Here is a 26,946-nt window from a genome sequence, read left to right as displayed (position 1 = left end):
GAAGAGTGGGACGGAAAGAAAGAGGAGGTTGCACAGACAGGGTTAGCACGATGAGCATTCAGCCAACCAAAGAAGGTTGTAATGCATCATCAGTCACTTACTAGACATCATTCAGAAATATAAAATTCAAGTTGATTTTTTTTTTTTTTTTTTTTTACCAAGATGAGAAGTGCAAAGAATATCATCCCACCTAACTCTGAAGGAGCAAAATCTGATACAAATATAGCTGAATACAGTTTTCCTTTAAAAATTGCAACCTATCCACAAAACATTTGAATCATACTTCAGATAACTATACAGATATAAAAGATGAATGGACTTGATCTGGCAGTTGCACCATTTTGAGTACAGATTGCTTAAATTAACAGTTTAATTGTATTACATTCATTCCAGTTTAATAAATATGCACTCAAATGACTCATAACAATATATTGTATGAACCATGAATACTAACTGCTTTGATTGGCTGGTGGCTCCATCTCATTTAAATAAGTCAAAAGGCATTCAGGTGACAGTTTAACACTTAAAACCTGGATATTAACATATCTGGCAGCTAGGTGGTTAGCTTCCTGGTCAATGCAAACTGCTATTATATGAAGAGGTTTTAGTTTAGCTGCCAACTAATAAATTTGAGGGCTTTATGTTAGTTAGCTCTTCTCTCTGCCACAGTAAACTGTCTGTGTTTGAAAATATGGGTGATTTCAGCTACAGATGGAATCCTTAAACCTTCTTGCCAGTAGAAAGCACTGTGTCAAGAGCCTCACTAGAAATGGTTATGGGCTTTATGTCAGCACTTCCCAACAAGGCATTACTCATATTTCAATGACATAAAAAATGCATACCTCCTAAACTGTTGCCTCTCACCAAGCATCTGCTTATGGTAGCAATCACCACGACTAAACAGTAACGTAATGTGTTACATTGTGTGGCAAGTAAAAAATAATTCAGTATACTTAACATGGAATATGGGGCGCTGATTCAACTTATCAGTATAATGATTTTTTTATTAACTTGATGTTGTTCTGTTTTTCTGCACCTACTGTACTGTATGGTTAGTGCAATCTAAAAATGATGGCTGTGTATGCGGCAGACTTTTTTAAGAATAGTTTTATTATAGTATTTCTCAACAAAGCCTTTCAAGATGATTTTTAATTTAGGTTGCCTATTTGATCTTATAATGTTTTGCTATTTATTTCTTACTGATTGATTTGGTTAACTAGGAGTTGACAGTCCGTCTTGATTTTATTGCTGATGTCCTATTTCCTGCTGTTTTTGTTATTGAGGCCATCAAACTAAGCACCGATTCACACCTGATATAATAGGTAAATGCAATTATCTGCAGTTAACTGGCTGGTGGAAAAGAAAACCAGCAGGATTTTGAAGCCTGGGGACCAGCACTGGGAACCACTGGGCCAACAAATCAAATAAGGTGTTGAATCATGGGTTATATATAGTTACAAAGCTAAGTCCATACCCTTCATAACTGAACAAAAGACACAATTTAGGTAATAACTAGTATGTCATATATATAATTATTGCAATGAAGTATATGATTCACTCATACATTACGTGTGACAGAAGCAATTTATCTCGTTTCATTTCCCCTCTAAAAGGAGGAGGCAAAGCAATATAATATTGCTCACTTCAAATACTAAAAAAATGTTAAATGATGAAAGAAAATGGGATTTGCTTATGTTTTGGCTGTGATATTTTTTTTTGAAAATGAACATAAAAGCTCCATATTAAAGAATGATGAAAACCTGATTAATCAGACTTACCACTTCAATAATACCAATACCATTACCCAACATTAAAACATTTGCTTACATTTATTTGATGAGCCTTGCCCATGAGAATATGAAGGCATACAACATTTTGCAAGAATGGAAACCAGTGATCACAGTTATATACCCACCTTCGGTATAGTTGTCTTCTGGAAGCACGGACAGGCAAAGAGAAAGAGAGGAAGACATTCATTAAGCAGCATGCAGACTAATACTGGCCGTTGCATGTCGTCACCATGCAAGGCATTAAACATCACATGCAAGTGACCTATTGTAACCCCTACAGAGGAAATGCTGGTTTATGCATAGGCTTTTCCTGTCTTTGCCCGCGCACTGACCTGAAATACAGGACAGAGTTGTAACTGAATGAGCTTGGCCCTTCTGAATATTTGATATAACCTTGAAGAATAAATTTCTCCCAAACAATTATTTGCTGGTGGCAGAAAAAACCAACATCAACATTAAAAGACTGAAGAACCAGTATTGATTATGAGGCATGAGCTGCTGAGGGGCTATAAAGCACATCTTGAGGCTTGAGGCTGGTTCATCATGTTGCGTTAGACTCATTAAATCTTTCATTTATTTGGCAGTTTGTTTGTTTGTTTTTTAACATGATGGACTTTGGGTATCAACAACTATTTAATTCAACAGACTCAATGGAATATCTGAGCTGTTTTCTTTTTTCTTAAGTGAAGCTGCAAGGCATTAAACATCACAAGCTGCATATGGTGAAATGCACTGCAAGAGAAAATAAACTAAATAAATAGAGTTGGCTGTGGTAAAGCAATGCCTCTGAGGTTTCAGAACGGGCTGTGGGGTCTAGTGTTACTAGAATTCTATTCAGGTGATTTTGTCACAGTATTGAAAGCAATGACCAGTGAGCCGATATTGGCAATGCAAAAAGGAGATTGCCTTCCAAATGAAATTGCCCTAACACTAATTTTGGCAATCACAGTGAGGTTTGTGGAAGTGAGGAAAACTGCCATGTGAAATATGTCACTCGAATAAAGGAGACTGAGAGAAGAATTACATGTTGGTAAAAGCAAACAGGTGTGGTAAACATCATGCTACCAGTGGGAAAAAAAAAATTGGTTTGACAAAATGGTGTGACTGGAAACGTGCAAAAACAATTAAATGAATGTGTAGGGCCCATAACCTGCCTATAAAAAAGAACAAAAAATAGTCAGTCAGTCATCATATATATATATATATATATATATACATATACATACATACATATACATATATATATGTACACACAGTATATTGGTATATAAGAACAAACTGATCATTAGTCTCTAGGTATTTATGATTACCTTTTTCGACTTTTCACTCAAACAATAATGAACTGAAATCATGAAGACACTAACATGCAATGTCTAAAGGTCCTGAAATCAATTCAGTTATTGTAACCATGCGGCCAGACTGGCACCAAAGCCTAATTTCCACTACAAAACAAATTCCTACCTCTTTAAAATGGTTTCTTGCCCAGATTCAAGCGGTTATTTGACCAAATAACTTACCATCACCACTGGTTCCCCTTCCAAATCAGACACCATGCACAAAACCAATCCAAATCATCATTTTGTGAACAAATTACAAGACAATAAAACAGTTCACTGCTTCAGTTAGCATGACAAGTTAACATGACCAATTTAGTTAAATTTTGTGAATTTTGGTCTATAGACATTTTGTAATAGTGGTTGATGACACATGATCAATTACAGTAGTGTCTCATTTATCTATGCCCTTCAGGAATGGAGAATATTTGGGAAATGTAATGTTTTATAGTTTTTGAAAAAAATAATTATAATTGACATAACATGAAATTTGCACACACAAATGCATATTCATGTATCATGTGGATTGCATTCCTAATTTCAAATGTTTGGACATCTAGATAAATGAGATTGTGAAAGAGAATAGAAAGTGCACTTTGTTCACAAAGTTCAGCTTGATGATGAGAAGCACGCTGCTGAAAAAGCATTCTGACAAAGCAAAGCATGAAGCTGGTAGCTGCAAAGTGACCACATGAGAAGAGAAAAGTAAAAGAAACAAGACCCCAAAGACTGACAATGACTTAGACATTCTACCACAATAATTAATAATCATCTCATTGTAGTATTCATTACACTGCATTTAAATGAGTGACATGTTTAAGAGCACTATTTTGATATTTTAAGATTGTGTATAAGGTAATTGTACAATTAACATTGTATTATAGTGATTCCCTTCCTCTAATTACTAGTAGTCAAAACCAAATTAAAATCTTATTCAGATGTACAATGCCTATTTTATCCTGATATTTAAGTACAGCTTGGGAGGCATGCAGTCTATACTTTACTATGCTTTTATTTAATCTGATCTGAACACATAGTGTTAACAATGAAGGATCAACACACACCTTAAATCTCAACAGGGGGGAAACAGATACACAGTAGATAGAAAGAGAAATTTTCTAATTCTGAAATACAGTATATAAGAAAATAATAGATGGGTTGTACTACAACCATTTATGCAAATTGTGTCCAGTGGTGTAAGTAATTCTTTTGGATCCAACTTCTGCAATCTTTAGTGACCACAATTGAGGTTTCATTTGGTAGTATTCAGAAGAAAAGAAGCTTTCCTCTAACAGCAGTATCACCTGACAGGAACCATTAAAACAAGCGCCCTATCACATACACACACACTTTCTTTCACAAATGTACCCAGCTGGTTACATCCTAATCCAGAGACGTAAATCCATTTAATCCCCTTGACAAAGTGATCCCAGTGCTATTGTGCTGGTAACACTACACCAAAATGCACTTAACTGTCTATCAGACGATCTGCATCTCTGATGATCTTGTGCTGCTGATCGTGGTTGAACAGCAGCACACGGTGTACAGCTCGTGGAAAATAATTACATTAAAATTCAAGTTGAAGCCTCACTGAATGAAACATCTGGTGTGCAACAACAGAAAAAAAATCAAAGAAGATTAATAAATTTACAAATCTTTTTTTTTTCTTCCTGAAGACATGACGCTGCAACACAGCCTCAACCTACATATCGCCTTCGACTGTGAGCTCAAAACTGTGACAACTGATTCATGCCAAAGTGACAGTCAGTAGAAAGCCAAACTACCATCACTCAATCCACCATTATACACCACGCTCCCCACCATCAGCCAGCTCGACAAAATGTCATTAAGACATCCATGTCTGTCCTGCAATATGTCTGAATGCTGTTGGGTGAAGAGACGTGTGTAGAGCAGGGAAGTGCACTATGGGTGACGTTACATTTCACATAAAAGAGCATGTGTCACATCCACTAGACACAACATCCAGCAATGGATACAATTCATTTTCCATCTTCCATCTGACACTTTTAGAACATCCTGTCTGCTTGAATCAACCTTCAGTCATCTCCTAATGTTATGAGTAATACTTTAGGTTTATTGGAATACTTTCTATGTCTCTATTATTGTTTAAGCTGGATTTATTAATTCAGAATTCATGAGGTATATATTTTAAACCCTTAACAAGCACTCCCCAACTAGCTTGAAAGTAACACACCCAAAATTAAATGACTACTGACCTTGAACCCTTTTGTTTACAGCCATAATGCTGGTCTCTTCTAACATGGAAACTCTTTGTAGTTTACTATCTAAAAGTCAGAATTTATGTAAATGATACTGAATCCAATTTACAGAGGTATAAATGTGGTAAAAATGTAAGGTTTTGTATGCACTCCTGTTACAAAATAAGCAACTGTTGTCGCAGTGATATTGGGATCCTAAAATTAATTTCAGAGATAGAATCATGAAGCTTTGTGCTTTCACACTATGTTTGAGTAAGAACTGCATGCCATCTCAAATAAAGTAACAACCCCCCACCCAGCCTGTATTCAGAATGCTGCTTATTAATATGCTCTAGAGGTTCCTGGTCCACACCAGAGAAACATCTAGACACATTTTTTAAATTCTTAACTTTAAGACAATGAGCAATCATACAGTTTCAATAATTGCCTTTTAATAATTGGTTTCTGTTTAAAAAAATTATTTCAGCAGCCTGTTTTAAGCAGTAGTGGACTCAGGCTCTCTGAGGGGCAAGGGCAAAAAAATATAAGGGGCACCTGGTACATTTAATGGGCACCCATCAGCAGAGAACAACAACGGATGTTTGGTAAAAAGGCTACATCCTGAATTAAGATTAAAGGTGACCTATTGTGCTTTTTGTGGTTTTCTGTTATTTATATACTGTTATGATGTCGGGTATCTATGTTAAACATGGTCAAAATTCCAAAAAGTGAGGTTATTGTATGTAGAAATGCTCCTTGCACGTCAAAAACCAGGGGTTCAACCTGCTCTGAAATCTTCATTTGTAAATGTTTTTTTTACCTCTCTTCCTACCCTCCTACCTCATTACGTATGCCCTTAAATGACTGTCCATTCCGTAGCCTTGGTTGCAGGGTTGCTGCTAAAGTTTTGTGAAATCCTACTACTATAGTTTGTTAAATGGGTTGTTTACATAGCTTCCTGAGCAGACAGAAGTCAGCTGTGATGCTGCTTCACAGTCACTAACCAATCAGAACAGAGTGGACTCATCGAGAGGGGGCCTTAAAGAGACAGGAGCTAAAATGGCCTGTTTCAGGCAGAGGCTGAACTGCAGGAGAGGCTGAACTACTCTTGAGGAGTCCCAGAATTAAAATATAGAGCTGGAAAAGAGCATAATTGGTCCCCTTTAACATTTTAATGTGATTCAGAATATTTAATACCTCTGTATTAAAAAGGATTTATTTTTTAAACATTTATTTAACAAACATCTCTGCAATACAATTCACAGGGAATCGGTAATGTTTTAAATGTTTATTTCTCAAACACATCTGTAGTAAAATCATGAACCTATTAACATTTTGAGAATTAGCTTTTTTGAGCAGTCTTATCAGGGAAGTGAGAAGCAAGATTGGTGAAATAAAAGGAGAATTCTTTTGGCCATGACTTTTTAAATGTTAATGACCTCATTATGGTCAATTGGGGTGTCCCTCTCAATGGACAACAGAAGAAGATCTGAGAGCCTTCGTTCTCCACGTTGGTTTCTAAGCTGGGTCTTGATCTGCTTCAATTTGGAGAATGAGCGCTCAACTGATGCAGTAATCACTGGCAATGTAACATTTCTTTTGAGGAGTTTTGTCATATTTGGACAGACTGTGTCCATATCATTCTCATAAAGGCACATACTGTAAGCATACATTGGACATTGCTGATAGGGAGAGCATAGGAAGAGTGGAACACCTTAAGTTCAGTGACAATACTGTCTTCCTCCATGCTATAGAATTGGCAAACATCCTTGAAAGATTGGGCAGCTCTGTCATTTGTCATGCCTTTCCAGTTCCTTGGGGTGGTAAAGGCACTGGCATACAGCACTAGAACTGCACTAGTAAGGTATTTTTACCCCTACCAAGGAAGTTGTTTTCACTCCTCTCCATTTGTTTGTCTGTTAGCAGGGTTACTCAAAGGGTTATCTTCCAGATTTCATGACAGGATACATTTTAAAAACTTTTTAACAGGTCTAGGCAGAGGTTTAAGTTATACTGGTCATCCCTCTAATTGCTAATGGCTAATGCAAGCATACTTTATCTCTCTCATCTCATCCCTTGCTGTCTCTAGTTGCATTTTGCAGATCCCTTTATATTGTCTTCAATTTCCTGTCTCTTCTTGGCATTCTGTAATCATAGAGTAACCCAATGCTAATCTCTCTCTCTACAATGCAAGTTAGTTCAAGCTAAAGAGTTGTAAACAAAATGTGAATAAAGAATACTCTAATGATTTCCTTAAAGATTTTACTACATCACAAGGTTGATGTCCAGTTTGTACCAAATATTTAGTAAAGACAAGTATGTATCTAGCTAGCTAACTACTATCCATCTAGCATATTGTTTAGCATGTTTTAGAGCTTTGGACAACCCTAAATATAAAACTAACACAGAAAATACAGTTTACATACATTAGTAGTGCATTCTTAATAAATATTTAATCCATACACTTGTTTCAATTGCGAAAGAACCTTGCTATGTGACCTGTCTCAATTGTCATAGGATCAAGGTTACAGCTTAGACTTCACTGACCCAGACAATCTAAGGGGGGTGTGACTGAGCAAACTTGGAGCAGTACTGTACCAAAATCAACTGAATGTAATAATATAAGCTACAACAACTACTACATGTTTTTAAGGGTGCTTTATTTTCTTCATGGTCAGCCAGGGATACATTAATATATACCATAACAGCCAATAACTACATCATAAGGGCATCTTATAGGGCAAAGTATCTCATGCTCTTCACTGGAAGGGCACTTCACTCACAGGGGGTTCTTTACAGGGCACTATCACACTTTCTTCCACTGAGAGGGCACCCATGAGGGCACTTAATTCCACATTGTCACATATAGAGGCCCTCTATAGGACATTTCATTTTTACCCATAACTAGACAGTCACTACAGAACTTTGGTATGTTTTCTCCTTTGTGCGGACACCTTAGAGAGTACTTTATCATAACGTGGGGGCACTTTAGAGGGCTCTTTCACTGTATTTTTTTGTCCTTGGGGGCACCCCCCGGGCACAAGGTCCGCCAGTGTTTTATCCTTTGTGTGGGCACCTTAGAGGGCACTTTATCATACTGTGGGGGCATCTCAGAGCAGTGGTTCGAAAAATGGGGTCCTTTAGGGGGTTCCAGGTGGTCCCCAGCAAAAAGGGGAATCATTTATTTTACTATAATTCCATCCATAGTAACACAGTAAGTAACACAATGAATGAATGTATGACTATTTTGGTTTCATACATTTTCTGCAATAAAGCAACCAAGAGCAAAAATCTTATCAGACGGGGGACGCTGGGACAAAATCTTATCAAATGGGGGTCTGTGATCTAATTTGCATCAGTTTAGAGACGTTTGAGAACCACTTGCTTAGAGGGCATTTTATCATACTGCCCCCCCTCCCCGTTTAACTGAAAATGTATGTGCATTCATGTTGTGCATCCATAATGGACTATTTCATTGATTATTCAGAAAACTTTTTTTTGTCTCTCTCTCTCTCTCTCTCTCTCTCTCTCTCTCTTTCCTCACAGTGTTATGCTTATTTGGTGGACTGGTCAGTTAGGAGGTGCAAAGTATCACTCAAACAAGGGCATGTTGTATGATATATAAAACGTATTATCAGTGTAATTAAATGAAAATATGTGATATATTAAATAATGCTCAGTTTCATGAATTCTTAAGCCAACTGACACTTCCTAATGAAAGCAGTTCAATTCCATTTTAAATAGCCTCAAACTGAAGCAGTTTATCATGCCAGCATTGCTTTCAAAAAGTAGGTCAGCTACAATTAAGTTTCATTGTGGAAAAGCTGAAACCCTCATTGCCAAAAGTTATGTTGGAATATTTGGGCACCCCTTTAAAGATGCTGCAGAGATGTTTGCAGGTTGACAGCTGAAAGTAACAGCTTGAAAATGTGTGTCATTTTTAAGCTTTAATTTGTAATTTATTACTGACAAATAATACATTAAAAGACAGGCTCCTGCTCACTGTCTACTAATTTATTGACAATGTTTCAATTGGGGATCTCCTTTTATATTACTGCAGCTATGAGTGGGCATTGTAGCCTATTGCAAGATCAGATATTTTGGTAGAAAACAAATGAAATACAATATCAACATTTTTGTGACTTGTTAGATACCTTAATTCATATTTTCTCATTATGTTGATAACCAATGTAATCCAGGCAGTATTACATTTCTTTGAAAATGTATTTGCTGTTGGAAAGTATATAAATAAATATAATTTCTGTGAGACAGGGTTGCTACCTGTTGCTATCTGTACTTTTTGGGCATTCCAGTAAATGATTTAAGAAAAGTAACATCTCTACATGGACTCCTCTGACAAAAACACACACACAACTCTACTGTATGAGTCATGACTCTAATAGAATAGGAGCTCTTGTTTTATTTCCCCTTTTTGTGCAGTGTTATTAATTATTAAAGGGGTATAATAAAAACACTTGCAATAACGAAAAAGACCAGAAGCTGCTGAGTCCATTGTCAGCGATTAGACAGTTGTAGATTTGAAAAATAGTAGCAGGAAGGCTGCTCTACAATCCCCTGTCGCAGAGGCGTTGTAAGGGGAAATGTAAGAGCCTCACAGCAAAGGTCAGAGCTACCAGAGGATTGATTTGTTGTTAAATTACAATTTGGAACAAATCAAGAGTAATGAGTATAAGTGAGGGCCCATCTCTTAGCACCACAGCCTAAACCTAATGCATCTATCTACCAGACGAGTGTTAGTGGGATTACACAACTCACCATCTCCCTCATTATCCTCCTCAAGCAACAGTAAGAGTGGAGAGAGAGGAAACGGGCAGAGTGGCCAGCCACGCTGATGGAAATGGATAGCTCCCACAGCTGTAGCTATAGTGCACAATCTCTACTCTCACCAGCTGAGTCCGTCAACAGTTGCACATGTATAACATTAGAGCAATACAATCTTCATATCACCTTTTCGTGAGATCACCCTGTTGACATTCAATTCTTCAAAATAGGATAGTGTCCAATAACACCAGTAGAGTTGCACATTCTTGCAGACTGAAAACTAGCGTAAAATAATTTAATCAAAATATATTTTTTAATCTTGCTAATTAAATCTACTCTAACAGTGTTAGTGATTTAATTAATCATATTATGAAGCTACTTCAAGGTTCTCTGGACAGATGGTGTAAAGACAATAGTCCAATCCAGATATTTCCAGAGAGACAGACCAAAGAGAGTGGATTTTAGAGAGCAGATGTGCTGAAGACCTCACCATTCGTTCACATCTTGTGGGTTGGAATGATCCAACAGGATAATCAGAGCAGCTTATAAAGTAGTTCTAATAACCTTAATCCCAGGATTGACAATATCTAGGATAGTATTACAGATGTGGAGTAAATCTGCAGTAGCTTTTTAACACTTGAGTATTAGACCTGGCAGAGGAATTAAGAAATCAATGTAAAATGCAAGTTTTTAAGTATGGACTCTGCTTATTTGTAAGATATTCTGATAGATCTCACAGCTTCATGTTAAAGCTGTATGTGCCAATGTTCAGCCAAGCACCTTTTTCTAACTAAATGTGCTTAGCAGTTGCTTAAGGAAACTGTATTTGCGGCTCCCACGGTTGATGTGTGACAAATCCCTATCTGAAGAGCGGCTCTTCTGGTAAAGTTAAAAAAAAAAACTATTAATAAAGCACACCGAGCATAAAATACAGCTAAGCTCTGAGTACTGTTAACATAAAGCTACATCCCTTTCTATTATAAATGACAAAAAGACAGAACTGTAAAAAGAGGTCCCTGGTGAAAATGCAACCAATGATTTACACCAGACAAATCTTCTTTGACTGCAGCACTGTTTTTAATCATTATTTCAATTTAGTTGAATTGTATAACTGATTTTAAAATGTTCAGGTGGGGTAAAGATATATCGTAAGATTTTCCTATTTGTAGATGAGCAGCAGGTAAGAAATCCCTCGAAATGTGACACATAACCCAGACTACACTTTAGTCAAGTCACGTTTATTTGTACAATCCTTACTCACTGTTAAAGTCACAAAGGGCTTCAAAGTCATGAAAACTATTCATAAAGACTGATTTGTCTTTGCTTTATCATTAGCATGACAGCTTTCAAATTATGACAGTGCACTTTCGACTTGTTTTTAGTGTTTCAGACTACTTTCATGAAGGATGACACCCAACCAGCAGCATCAAAGGCAACTTAAGTTCAAAGTGAAAATATCTACAGCCTGGAATTTAAAGAGGCAAATTTTCACCTCTAAACAGCTTTATCCTATGTCTGTTCGACTTTCAGATTGTATACCCTGCAAAAAGTCATTTATTCATTTATAATATTCTTCCATTTAAAGCTTTGGTCTGAATAAGGAATTCTGACAGATGTGTTCTAATTTCATTCTGCATACATGACATATTCATGGCAGTGGTTGAGAGATAATCAATGAATTATGCATCTTATGATATACTGTAGGTTCCATATGCAAGCTTAGTTTGCTTCAGTAAGAAACATACTGTATTAGCCCAGTTTACTGGGAGCATGTGTTTATGTGTGTGGATATTCCAATGTATTTATTTGAACCTGTTCTCCCAAGAAAAAATAGGTCATAATGTCAGTTGCCAAAAACAACCTATAGTTATGTCTGAGTGGCAGATGCCACTAGTGGCTGTAGTAATTATGACCCAGAGAAGTGGGGCAGTTCAGATGACGTCTATATAAGGTGACAAATTTCCATATTCTGAGGTGGCGGGTTGGGTGGCTGGTTAGAGCCTAACTTGCTAAAAGTGGCATAAATCTAACCACACCTTAACCACAGCATTATCACATCGTAAAAAACATAATTATTTTAACAGTGATTTGACAAATGATGTTGTCCTGCTGATTACTGCTGATAGAGGCGCCTGATTAGAAAACACTCCTATGGGTTTTTCTGGAGTGCACGGTCAAACGACCTGCGTCGTCATTTAATTTGGAGGACTTGTTGGTTTATTTCTGCTGTGGGATGAATCCCGTTAAAGGAGGAGTTTGGTGTCAAAGAATTTCACAAACACCCTTTGACAGTCGGGAGCAGTTGTATTTAAACAAGGCAGAAATCCTCCGGGAAAATCCCTCTAATCTTTTGATCCCAATATCTGTCTTTGGACTCAGAGACAGCAGCATACTATTAATCTGCTTTTGTCTGAGTGAAGCTGCAGGAGGCTTCTAGACAGAATGACACTTTCAGAGATACAGTTAGGTCACGTGGTTTGAGCTCATACAATGACAGACATGCCTGAAAGGGAGACACTTGTACAAATCTTCCTATATTTTTCAGAGCAGTTCAGTTCATATATGTGAGCATGAGGAACTCTGCTGAATACTTAATAATATATAAATAATATGTTATTCACATGGAGCCATCCATATAATTCAGCTAAAATGTATAGTGCTGATTTTGAGATGTCATACATAAGAAACTTATTGAATTCAATAAACTTCCGTAGCTATTTAATTCATTTTCTATATGTGTTGACAGAGTGCGGGAGCATTTTTGTTACCTTATTAGGAGTTGATTGAAATTCAAAAACTTAACTGATTTAAATTTCTTAATAAATCCAGCGCTCATTAAATACCTAACTTTACCAGTGCCAGAAAACAGAATATTAAGATCAGACATATTTTTCACTAAAATTAGCTTTGGAACTCAGTGATCTATGTTTTTAATTAATTAAATACACATTCTTGTACCTTTAACTAATTTTGAGTCAGATTTCTTTTTCAGTGCAGTTGCAGTTGCTTAACCATTCAATATAACCCTACCTACTTTTTCACTCTACTGTTGCTCTCACTGTGTGAAGTAGAAATGTCCTTGGGGACACAATTTGGAACGAAATGTGCAGGTCTTGAGGCATAAAGCCAGAGCCTCAACCAAACTGAAATTTCGTCTATAATTGATCTGCTTTTCCATACAGAAACAAATACACAGCTCAGATGCTGCACAGTATTACAGTGCCTCACTAAATGTCCTGCACAGCTTCAGCTGTCGAAGCCACTACAGTCCTGCAGTAGTCAGGATTGCCAAATTATATTAAGGCTGCACTTTAATCAATATTTTATAACAATAATGCATGAAATGACTACATGTACTTTAAAGGTGTTCCTTGTAGTGACAAATTATCACTTGACCAGCAGATGTTTTCAGCAAAAGAAAAAAAGATAGCTGGTGAACATAGTCAAGCCTTTAGCTGCTAAAGAGCCAGATTTTTCCCTCAGTGGTTGGTGGAGTCAAAACAGAGCTAAAATGAGTCAGTATTGAAAGAAACATGACTCCAAAGAATGCGAATGTTGCCCCATGTCTGCTGGATGTGTAAAATGCAACCATTAGCTAACACCTTCACCTTAGCTTTATGTATCACCTCATAAAGCAATACAATGTCATTGCTGTGTTTACAGCCTCTTCCATTGCTCCCAACTGCCCAAAACATCTATTATTGCTGCTTAACATCTAGGAGAAAAAAACAGCTTCATCAGCTCAGTCAGGCTAAGCAAAGTAGAAAAAACATAATATACAGTCCTACATACTGTATTACACTAGTGCTGCAGAAACAGCCAGAAATTTTACCAATTCACTGGACAAGAAGTGCACTTTATGACTGATGAAAATGTAGGCTGTAGGCTACTGTGAAAAAAAACTCCTCAATCAAGTCCCAGTGTTCAATTTGCAAGTGTTTCACCCTTCCTCCTCTATATACCAAGCGCTGTCATAGTTGTGACAGATGATATTAAACATCACCTCTGTCAAAGTCATCACGTTTCAAATTATAGTTGACAGTCAGTCAAAGGACCGCTGTCATGACATATAACATATAGTACGTTAAACATAAGGAAAAATGAATGTAATCACTTAATGGCCACGTGTTAAATTCATAAGCAGCAGTCTGTGATTCAACTCCTCCACTAAGAAACAGTGACTGTACCAGTTCTAATCAGACACCCTGTTGGTTAGTTAAACTTCCAGGATAAGCATAGATTGTTGAAATAGTTATGTTATGATATATTCTAATAACCTTGAGATATTTTCAGTAGCAGTTCTCAAATATGTGACACTGTAAAATCAGGTTCAAACTATTAGCAGTAAGAAGAGATTCTGGAGAGGTTCCTCAATGTGTAAATTATCTCTCAGTCATAACTGGAAACCTTAAATACCAATAATAAGAAATCAAATTGTTTGTGGAAAAAAACATCAGCAAAGACCATGACATGGACAAAAATGTATTGAGCATATAACTATGTGTTTTCTGCATGTATTGTACATTCCTTCATATAGCAGCAAGGAAATATTTTGCAATGGTGTTCAGTGAATTAAAAAACTCTGAACAAGATAATGATTATGATACAAATGTGAAAATAGGTGTGACATAATTTTACTTACTGTATACTATAGTCATTCTTGTCATCATGCATTAGCAGCTTAATCAAGTGGCTTAAATTATCTGACTGTGGGTAGCTCCGGGTCTGAAAAGTGAGGCCAATGTCGAAGTGCTTTAAACCTGCATTCTCTCTAATGGCCATCAGGAGGTGACTCTACTGGCTCCAAAAAGAAGTCTGATTGTTTGGAAGTCTATGAAAAAATGACCTTACTTCTCATTTGATTTATTATCTCAGTAAAGGTTCCTAATGAGTTTATGGTTTCAATCGCTAGTTTCATGTCTTCTTCAATACAGCATGACGTTCCTTTTGTAAATTATGGTCCCATTTAATTTAAATTTGAAAAGTAGGGTATGGTTTGGGGTGTGGCGATGTTGTGATTGAGACGTCGCTACTATGGCGACAACATTGGTTAGGTAATGTAACCATGCTGTAACCCTAGATTCACAGAGTATAGGTGAAGCCCTCTAAGAGCTGTCGCTATTTCAATGTGTTTTCAGTTCAAGTTAATTGTAACATTTTGGTCACCTAAAAAAGTCTTGTTCAGCGTTTGATTCAACTAGAAGACCCTCTACGGAGTCAGATGTTCAGTTTTTCTGGTAAGTACATTTTGTTTTAATGGTTTTAAGCCTGTTTTTGGCTAGAGCTGCATGATTGAATTGTTTTATCCCCATTCGACTTAGCTGGAGGGCTAAACTGGAAGTTAGTTGTCTCAGCCAGCGGAAGTCTGTAGTGAGCATGCTCCACAGGCACATGTGGCCCATAGAGCGTGCGCAGTATGTTTTCATTTGATGTAATTTGATGTGAACTTTCATAGGAATGAACGGGGCCCCACCTCTAGTGCTGTATCCTGTTCTCTTTATACATCCAGATTCAAAACGGGTGTTCACAAACCAATAGGTGACGTCACAGTGGCTACGTCCATTATTTTTTTCACAGTCCATGGCTACAAGGAATGACGTCAGTTTCAGGGATTTCTAACTAAATCTGTTCAAGGAACCAGAAGCTATGCTCAACTAAAATCATAAAAAATAAAGTAAAATGCAATCACATTTATTTACTGTATTCCAATCAATGTGAGTTATCCTGTGAATTGCATAATGCACAAAATGACAAAATGCTGTACAGTTTCAGTTGAGGACTGCCCTACTTTTTTACTTGGACTGATTTATGTTTAGCTAATGTACAATGAAATAAACAACATCATTCCATTTATCAGGATAAAATATGGAGCTATGCAATGCATCTATGTTATTTCTCTAATGAGAAACAAGAGGACAGATTCTGGGAACTTACTGGCCATAGAACAGTGCATTTAAATAATTGTTTTAACCGATCAAAGGGATTTATGTGTGTGTGTGTGTGTGTGTGTTTGTGTGTGCATGGTCATGCAATGTGCAAGCTTGTGGTTGGGCAGGGGAGAGTTGACAGGTCTGGTGGCAAAGCCTGTAATCCTTTCATCTGATCAAAGTAATACAACAGCTTTTAAATTATTTAATGGAAAGGTACATTTTAAACTTCAATGTACTTTAGGGTTGAATCATTGTATGGGCATTAGGTAAACCAACAGAGGGTCTGTCTGCTGCACTAACACACAGTATGTGTTATTTGCCAAGCTAGATTTCTAGTTTTTACAGTTAAATTTGGTTTCTACTGTTGAATACATATTTCTGAATGAGAGAGATTAGACCCTTTATTTAGGAATATCCTGGCTAGCACACTAGCTTTAATTGCTGTGTTAAATGAATGTTTTGATTTTTCATGCACAGACATTTGTTGTTGTTGTTGTTGTTCGTCTCCTCTCTCTGTTCAGCTCACAAAGGTGAGAAAACAAGCAGCAATACCACATTACCTTGGGGTGGGAAAAAAAAAAATCTATGTACTTGCTAGAATGCTGAATTAGCAGCAAAGCTACTATTTGGTGGATGCTTTCATCCAAAGTGACTCGAGGTACCATGAGTTCATACAATTTCAGCATGGATGACTCCAGTGGGAATTGAATCTGGCTTTGCAATGTTGGTGCTGCACTGAAATGAGCTATAAAGAGCTACCAGTCTTTCTTCATTGCAGGAAGTGTTACCAAGTTTTATATGATCTGTTGCCAAATACACTGTCGCTGCTGACAAAAACGTACAATAGAGCTGATGAAAACAGTTCCGCGTGGACTAACTAATGACGTATGTCAAGAAATATTATCGTAAACTCAGAGCTGTTGCTTTTTTTTGCTGTTTAGACTTGGGAGGCATGGGGAAACAGGTTGAGGTTTTTTTTCCTTTTTTACAGGCACACGAGCAGAAAGGATATAATTTTCCAAGGCCAAACATTCACGTTTTTGTATTTGAACGAGTCTTCTTCAATTCTTTATTCATATAAGTATGTTTTGGCAAATTTAGGTGTTTTTCACCTCTTTTGTGAATTTCTAGCTCTGCACTCTTGCTCAGTTTAAAGCTGCACTAATCTATTATATTGAAAATTGATAAGATGACTACAAATAATATAAGAGGGGTTGCTCATTGTTATGAACACAGCAATGTATCATCCAACTACAGTTCAGCTCTAGGTTCAGTTCAGGAGCATTTTGGCATCTTTCAGCTCATTGTTTTGGTTGTATGATCTGCAACTTTAATGTCTTGTTTCACTGATCAACTCACTGTACCCACACACTACCTGCCCATACATATGAATACATACACACGTTAATAGTCAGAACAGGAGCAAGACTGCAAAACTTTTTCAATCCCACATTGTGCTTTGCGTCTGTGTGGGGTGATGACAGAAGACAGCTCTCTTGATATACTGCCTGTTTGTCTTTGAGGTTTCTGTTGTGTAATCTTGTGGATATAATGACTTCCATTACATCCAGACAGTTTTACCATTAGGTACTTAGTAACCTGTAGTTTCTCTTATGTAGTTTGACATTGTAATTCAGGCAAGATATATATATATATATATAATAAGCAAGCAGATGGACAACTATGAATATAGATCTTCACGTTGAGTCTCAGATGCTGCTCTCTTTGCGGGTGTTCTGTCACCCACCATCTTGAAACTCCCAGAATGAGTTCTCCATTCAGGACAACTCCTAAATTTGGAAAAAGTGACTCCTTCTCCTCCTGTCACTGTCACGGCAGCAGAATTAAAATTAGGATGAACAGTGTAGTATTTAGGGTTTCAAATCTAATCTTTTTATAATATAATTTATTTACTTGAACAGGAGAAGGCATGTACCTGTCACAAAGTTGACCTCATCAAACTTCAAGTCACTAAGCTAGTCCATGAGAGAATCTCCTCCCCTATATGAGCACATAATAACACACTACAAGGAAAGTGATTAGACCATAATTTAAGCATTACTATTAAGCTACATGGTTATAATGGATCTCTATCACCAGTGCCATGGTATATTCATTACACTGACCTCTTTAAACAATAAATGTTCACCCTTCATGCAGTACAAGGATGATATCTTTTACATCACTCATCGTAAAGATGTAATAATATAACTAATTAGTTCTTTCATGGCCATAAAACTATTAACATCAGCGGCTACCCTGGTGTGAACATTTTGATCTCTTCCTGTGATTTCTTGACTAATGAGACATACTCACACACAAGAAATACAAAAGACATATGAAAGCACAGACCACCGTTTTCAAAGCATTATTTCATTTATAACCACCCATGAACATAACCCTGACACTGAAATATCTAACTTTAAAATAATGTCCTAACCTAAAGTGTTATATATACTACTGTAGTGTTAAGGGGACTGTTAGTTGTAAGTTTATTTTTTTATTCACTAAAACTATTTTTGTTTCATTAAAATGTGACTCAATTGTCATCGGAGTTCACAGTTTATGTAATTAATGTCTGTATCATAACTTATTGAATTTGTGTTCTATTCTTGAGTGACAGTAGCATCAATTTAATCATAACTGACTGAACTAATTTACTTTGCCATTAATTACAATCTAATAACCTTATACTCTAAAAAACTATAACCAACTCATTTCAGACAAATAACATTAAAGTAGAAATAGACAACTTTTTGGCTTTAATTTATCATTATGAAGGAAATGTTGACTGCACAGCGTAACGGCTATAGAATAATGACACCATCGGTGTTTAGATTGGTTTCCTGTAAGCCTCGCTTACACAATGAAATCTGTCTGCCACCGGGTACGATCTCCCGGGAAAATGAAGGCTCGATTTACGGCACAAAGGAAGTGTGTCACTCATTGCGCAACCAAAAGAGGAAGAGGATAGCGCTTTTATTTCCCCGGTTGATATTCGTAGCTACTGTGTATCTCATAATAATTTGATAGGTGGCCAACCTCTTTTTATTGTCTTATTGTTGTATGATAATGTGCAATATTGCACAGGCAAATCTGATGACACATTACTTATATCTGCCTATGCTACATTTTAGTTGCATTGAGCATACTACCTGAATAAACTTGTCTTTTGATTTCTAGAGGGCTTTCTTCCTGTTAGCTCCCCACTAGAAATCAGTTAGCTAAGTTAGCAGCCTTACAGCCATAAAATAGTGCATCAGTATCTAGTCAGGCTGGCTGTCAGGCTCATCTGCTTGTTCATATAAAAAAATCAACCACCAACCAAGTTCACTTTTCTCAACACATACTAAAGAATTTCTATCTGCTTTCATGTCTCCATTATAGACTAAAAGAATGAATAAACTCAGGCTTTTTCTCTTAATGTTTTCCGCTAACGTTACTCCCCCCTCCACTCCAACGCCAACCTCTGCTGTAGTTACTTGTTTGTGCAAAGTAATAATGTTACTCAAACTGTGTTATCACTATGCAATGCACATCATTATAATAGCTTTTGCCTGTTCACACTTTAAGTTGACCTTTGGAAAAGAGTTTGTAGTAAAAGACAGAACACTGAGTCATACTTAATAATCATAGCTATGCACATGACAATGAATGTTCTTAATGCCCAGAATCTTTGTTACAGCTGTAATTTTCTCAACAATAGATATGGTTTTTATCTATTAAATGTTCAGTCAAAAACAATAAGGTGTAATCTTACAGATAATATCTTGTTGCATCATCATCAGTAAATAATTTCTTGTATTTGTATAAAACCATCAGAAATTCATAGCATTAATTTCCAAACTACAAAGGCTACTACAACTTCCCTGAGATGAACCTTTCATCAGTGGGCTACATTTTGCTTATCAGAAAAAAGAATAAGATGGCTGCCTTAAGAGAAGTCAACATGACTTGTGATTAATAAGGTTCAAAACATCTAAGAGTCTTTTGTCACAACAGAAGTTGTGACAATTTTCTTGTATGAATTTCTGCTCCTCTAAACTGAGACCTGCATAACCTTTACTACACCGTAATGCAATCTAGCAATCAATCTAGCAGCAAAAAATAGTCAAAGGGTAATCAACAAATCTTATCTGTCTTTTCTTTATCAAACGATAAGTGCCCACTGAAACTGATGTCTCACTGTGAGCCAAATGGCAACACTTTTAAGATCAGTGTCCAATGATGAGAGAGGTTTGCTACAGTTGTTTTGTCTAATTAACCTTTAACATAAAAAAAAATCATTCATATACACTGAAATGTTAGTAATACCTGCAATATTTATTTATTTAACAGTGTCAATAGTGTAATTAATAAAAATAATATTACAATATTTTGATTAGAGAAAGTAGACAGTTTGCACTTAAAAGAGTGAAAAAGAGAATGATAATACTATCTGAGTGGCTTGTGCAAGTACTGTATATTCTACTGATCTAGGCTTATTTTGGGTGCTACCCTGTGGCAATGAAGTTTTCCATCTTTAAACTGATATGCAGTAGTTTAAAAAATGAAAGATTTATTTCCGTCCAGTGCTTAAAGCCTGTTAATGAACTACAGCAACAATAATTCAATGTGTCAGTCAGTGCACATTGTCTATGTTCACCCTTGTTGTGTTAACACTGCCAACAAAACATAAATACAGCAGAAAATGAAACATAGCCTATACAGTGTGCAGACGACATTTTAATTAGTGGTGTTTCATATTTCCTCGATAACTAATGGCAATCAGATGGGAATATCTGATGCTGCAGTAGTAAGTTATCCAAAGCTGGCCTAATGAGTTTATTGTTAATAAAATATTCATGTGCTTGAATAAAGATACAGTACATATGCATATGAAATGAAATGTAAATAATTACATATGGCCAAGACTAGCCTACATGTTAAATAAGCCCTTAAATCCATCAGTATTTTTGAGAAACTTGAAGAATAAATTAAAACAACACACATACACTCACACACCTCCCCCATCGACACTCGGCCTGACCAACAAACCCACTCCTCCCCACCACAGCAGTAAACTGCCAACCTGTGGGAAGCACTACACTGAATACCCTGAATACTGATACATTTCCATTACGAGCAACGCCAAGGATGATATCCAAAAGAGATCCTGATATTATCATCACAATACTGGTCCAGCACAGAGTAATATTATTCTTTCTACCTCACAAGAACCCCATGTTCTCTTTGTGCATTGATTAGCCTGGTCTCTAGCCCTTTTATTCTCCTGCAGTAAATAGATGATATATATATATGTATATATATATATATATATATATATATATATATATATTTTAAATCTGTCAGGATTATTAAATCAATTAGGCACACAGTTTTTAAAGAAGCCATGGCTTTGTCATGCTTTAGTTGACATTCATGATCTGAAACTAAAAGTTCTCAAAGTCCAGATTACTTTTTTTCCTAGAAAATGATGTGATACAATAATAATAGATCATATTTCTGTGTGATTTTCTCTAAGTACCTGCTTAATGGCTTATCAATGTATATCAGTGTATTATGGTTATTACAACACTGCTGGAAACTGGAAACTGTCACAAAAATCTCAGAGTTGTTGCCATTTAAAACTGTTTTATTTATGCTTCTGATTATACTTATGAAGTCATTGATATAATCCATGTTTACTCCATCTGTTTTGTAGATGATTACTCCTGTTCTTGCATTTGAGGTAAGCCATTGGAGATGATATTTCATAGGTCAACCAATCCCCGTGGACCTGTTTGATAGGACTGGAAGACACCTTTGGGGATGTAGAACACCTGCATGTTTTGCTAATGAGGCCTTGCAGGAGATTCGCTCATTACAAACAACTGTACTGAAGATCAATGGCTCACATCACAGATCTAAAACAAACATATAGCTTTAGCCAAATAGAGGAAGGGAATGCAATACTTTAGGAATGATGATGACAATAATTACCATAGGGTATTTGTATACATAAAAAATATCATTAAAAAAAATATATCAGTGCACGTTGCGGCTGACTGAAAAGGCTACAGAGGACGTGTTGTAGCGACTGTATGGTTTAAACTTAATCCAGATGTCTTACCTTCACTGCAGTCCTTTCCTTGGAACCCCGTCTGAGAGCAGTCACATGTTGGTTCATTGTTAATTAAACTGCAGACTCCTCCATTTAAGCATATGTTGGCTGTACCGCAGAGGTCCTTCAAGACCCCTTCACTGTTGATCATTACAGACTCCGTGTTATTGACCTTTACATCTGTTATCCATCCAGTAAAAGGCAGCTGATCCTTGATTGCAGCTGATGTCAGTCGTAACGCCACAGACCGTAATTCCGGTGGTATTCCACCAACAAACAAATGGCTGAAAACAGTCATATCCCGTCTTTTTGACTTCACCTCAACCCATTTTATCTCATTGTCCACCATTAGGGTCGTGTTCTTAAAGTTTCTCCTTATTGTAACTGCGTGCCATTGGCTGTCGTTGACCGCCGTGTCAGACAGGACGGTTGCAGGCTCGGCACAGAAAATCGAGAAACGAAGGCTGAGTTTACCGTTCAGTATGAGAAGTTCTAAAAAGTCACAAAATCCCTCATCGTCAAAGTAAACTAGCAGCCCATGGGAACTCTTTGTTTTCATATTAAAACTCATTTCACTTTCACAACATGCATTCCACACTGGAAATCTTGCCCACTGTCCCTCAGCACCTGTAAATTCTAGACAAGTGCCTATTTCTACATAGCAACAAATGAGCAGCCCAACCCATATGATATGGGCACCATATGGCTTTTGTAAAACCATCGTGGGATCAGAAATTCTGTGCAGGTGGATAGGTACTTATAGGGCTGAATTTATTTATAAGAACCTTTGCTTAAGCAAGAAGTATGCTGGGTTGACTCTGAGAGAGTAGACTTGCATATAACTGACTGTCTACATGGGTATACAGGTGTGAACTGATGCATTGTAAGACAAAAGGTTAAATGCTATAATATATTTGCATAGCAATAAACTTGGCCAACACTTATTTCCTGGAGCAAATACCATTATCTCAAGCTGTCCAGGCCACTGGCCAATCCTCTCACTGTTGGCACCAAAATAGTTTGAACTGTTTAAAGGTCCTCTCTGCCATGGCCATGTACAGCAAAGTGACAGGGATTCAAATATCCATTGGGCACACTCGGTCTAATTTATGTAATTATGGAACAGTCCCTTCTGGTGCCAGTTAGAGTGCGCACGGTTTCACTTGAGTTGAAATGGCAGCTTTAATCTTCATGTTCATGCCAGAATTCTTTGGCGGGTATCTGGAAGCCTTGCTCAGGGCTTTTCACCCTGCATCCTCTGTAGCAATGTGAAAAAATGCCATATGGAGCCACGTTGGCTGATAAGCTCAGCAAAAGAAGCAGTCTGTCTGTCAAGGCAGTCCTCAATCCCAACGCTCCCTGCAAAAGAAAAGCAAGTTTAACACAATATCTGCATTTTCACTGTATCCATTTCTAAATCCACTTTGGGCAAAGCCTTAATCAAATATCAGAGTTAATACTATGATTAAGGCAGAATAACAGCCAATCAGGCACTTGTATGCAGAGAGGCCTATTACAACAAACACAGGACATATAATTAGATTAATATCACCAGGGCTTTCCAGGAAGCAAACAGCAGCAGTGGACAATAAGCAAGGAATGCACGCATTAATGCATCTCAGTGGCCAAGTGTATCGGTTACATTGTCTTATCACATGCACTTCACCGAAGATTAAAACACGTCCACATCTGATACAAGATAAAACGATCAGTAAATTATGATTTGTGGTCTAGAGCTCACATCGCAGCCAGATGTTCACACATCTAAAAAAAATACCTGGAGGAAATTGTCACGCCAAAGTAAAAAGAAAAAACAACCGCCGATACAACTCTCATCATTTTCTTTAGGAATATTACTTCATCCACTCGTAACAACTTCTGCAACCATTAATGTTCATCATCAGCAGCATTCCGATATACAGTAATTACTGGCCTGCCCTCAATTGAAGACCTAACATGAGAAAAAGTGCGTCATTTGATTCACAATGGTTGGTTTGTGTAAGACGAGCCAGTCGGGCTGCCACTGAGTCCCCCCCCCCTCCCTCCCCCCCCAAAAATGTGCTCTTCTTTATATTTCCCTCGTCACTATTTTCCACTTGGACTGTGAGACGAATTCCGCGTTTTCATATAAAACACCAAACGTGTTAAATGTTGAGACAGAAAGACGACAACCTGATGTCAAATCTCCGCAATTTAGTTTGCATTTCAAAGAAGAATGTAACCGCTGTACGGGCTGTAGATGGGCTTTACTTAGACACAGCACTTTAAACAGGCTGAAACATCTTCTCCATCAGCAGAAAAATGCAACTATTACTATTTAAATGCTCGTCATGATTCAACTAACACCAATCACCAAAATGTAGCGTTTCATCTAATTTGCCGAAACGGGACAACAGATTTTCGCCATCATCTCATCATTAATATGCCCCATACCTTAACATCTTACCCTGGATGACAGCTGGAACGGGCGCCCTATAATTACAGTGTTATTTTATACCCATATCTGCGGCATTTTTTCAGTGTCCCACAACTATAAAAGAAAAACAAGATGATGCGTTATTATTACCTTTGCGTGTGATACACCTTTACTTCTACGGGACCCTAAATAGTTGTCACAAGCAAAAAAAAAAAAAAAAAAAAAAAAAAAAAATGCGATTTCATGCAAATCACCGCGGGCTGAGCGCCTGTAAACCACGACAAGTCCACATTTGTTGGTTTGTTTTTGAGAGCCTGTACCTCAAATCCACTCCGGCGAAACCTTCACATCAAGATATGCTTTCAAGTGAATCACAGCATCAGAAACAGAGAGAGAGAGAGAGAGAGAGAGAGAGAGAGAGAGAGAGAGAGAGAGAGAGAGAGAGAGAGAGAGAGACGTCCACTTTCACTCTAACTCCTCTTAAAACCTTACAGGATTAGTGGTATGAAAAATTTACCTTAAATATCCGTTTACCAAGTTTGTTCCCCGATTTAAAAAAAAACAAACAAAACACAACACAAAACACAACTAAAGAAATGAAACCGCCGGATGGAGAAGGTGTGAGGTGCGGAGCGAAAATCCAGTTATCTTTGTGGAAGAGAAGGTGCAATCTGGTTTCCCTGTTGAGCTTATCCAGCGACTGTCAGGAGCCACAGACAGAGCGTATCACGTGCCTCTCTGTGATGTCTACAGGGGAGGGGCTGAATGCAGTACCTTGGACAGCGCCTCTGCCTCTCCATAAGCGTCCATCCATGCACATTTATGACAGAGGCAACTTTGGAGATAAGGCTTGTAAAAACTGTAGCGATTGATTAATTGATTACTAAAGACACAAAACGCCAGGAAGCAGCCAGAGATGGTTTAGGTACACTTGGAGCACAGGGGGAGTGTGTCTTTCAAGCAAACTACAACAGCTTCTAGTCTTGCAAAAATATTTGTGTGTATCCAAAAAAAAAAAAAAGGAAAATGAAAACATCCTACTAAGAATTCTTAGTTAAGAGGTTATTATGAGATCAAGCTGAATGATGAAATACTCAAGGGGTGTTTAATGCCCTTTTCTCAAGTAGTACTTTATTTTATGACATATTTATGGTACATGGTATATTTATTACCTTCTCCGGCTTGTCTCTATGGAGGTTAATAATGTATTTCACACTCTATGTATAATAAAGGAGGAAATAAGCTTATAGCTCATGCTGCAGCTATAGTACATGTGTGTAGTCTGAAGATGACCAGAGTTAACTAAGCATTTGTTTTCTAGATTTCTTGGATAAAGATTTTTTTTTTCAGTTTTTTTTCTTTTCCTTTTTTGTTTGTTTGTTTTTATTTTGGATCGTTTTATAGCTTTTCCTTTTCATTTTTTTTTTCTTTAATAAAAGAACAGTTGTATTAATCCACTACAGCAGAGTAGTCATAGTCATGGATGCTCTCAGCTGCTGTACTGTAAAAAGTGAAAACATTTGGACTGCTAGTTGTGTATAGTTCACATCCTGCCATCAATTATTCTAAGGGTGGAATAATTTAAAGACTAAGGCTAAAGGTATATGACGGCTGGTGACTGGAATATTGCTCTAGTAAACCTCAGGCTGGCGTGTAAGGGCATGTGAATGAGTTAAGTGAGCACACATCAAGGAGGTGTCCTTGAAGAAGGCTCTTAAAGCTTGAAGAACAAAATAACTGCTCAGTGGCTGGAAATACATAGGTAATAAAAGAGATCCACATATAGCACACTATCAGCTCTGTTTGGATAGTATAGGAAAGGTCATTCACTGAACACGCTGAGAATTGTATTCAAATGATGCCTCTTGAATAAGGTAAAAGAACAATACCACTTGCTAAAGTGTTAATGTTTGCAGCCCCAACAAGTATTGATGTCTCAATATCTTTATTTTGCTACAGTAGCCTTTTGTTTGTTTGTTTTTTCTTCAAGCTCCAGTCATTATAACTTACTGCAACATATTTTAGGGGTAAAAATGTCTACATGGGCTGCGTGATGAAAGCAGCACATAGCATGCAACCTGTGTAGTTGTGTGAAAGCCTTAAGCACTGCTGTTGCATTCTGGTTGGTTCCAGTTGAAGGAAGCACTCCAACGTGCAGATCCCTGGTTGTTCACTGCACAATTGGAAAATATAATTTAAATATTGCATCTAATTTGGTATTTTTCTGTTTTGTAAACAATACAGAAAGATAAACTGATTAAGAGCTATAAAGCTGTTATTTAAGGGTAAGAAATCATGTAAGAAACACCTGAAAATGGTATTTGTTCCCCTAAAGCCACTCAACACCGAATTCATATGCACATTATCAAAGT

General features: G+C 37.1%; 1 protein-coding gene across 2 annotated transcripts in view; it reads right to left on the bottom strand.

Annotated features, from left to right (window-relative positions):
- LOC121911346 (neurexin-1a-like) overlaps positions 1–25,218 on the bottom strand; it is a 269,413-nt gene extending 244,195 nt beyond the window's left edge. The window contains exons 1-3 of one of the 2 annotated variants that reach the window (XM_042432716.1): positions 25,092–25,218; positions 22,168–23,517; positions 1,916–1,933 (exon numbers count right to left, since the gene is read on the bottom strand). In XM_042432716.1, coding sequence (XP_042288650.1) covers positions 1,916–1,933; positions 22,168–22,879 — 730 coding nt within the window. In that variant the 5' untranslated portion in view covers positions 22,880–23,517; positions 25,092–25,218. The remainder of the gene's footprint in view (positions 1–1,915; positions 1,934–22,167; positions 23,518–25,091) is intronic. The other variant, XM_042432717.1, reaches the window with a different exon arrangement.
- Positions 25,219–26,946: the final 1,728 nt, after the last annotated feature.

The sequence above is a fragment of the Thunnus maccoyii genome, chromosome 14 (assembly GCF_910596095.1).
Source record: "Thunnus maccoyii chromosome 14, fThuMac1.1, whole genome shotgun sequence".
NCBI lineage: Eukaryota > Metazoa > Chordata > Actinopteri > Scombriformes > Scombridae > Thunnus > Thunnus maccoyii.
The sequence above is the reverse complement of the archived record's forward strand: the minus strand, read 5'-3'. Positions and strand labels throughout refer to the sequence as shown.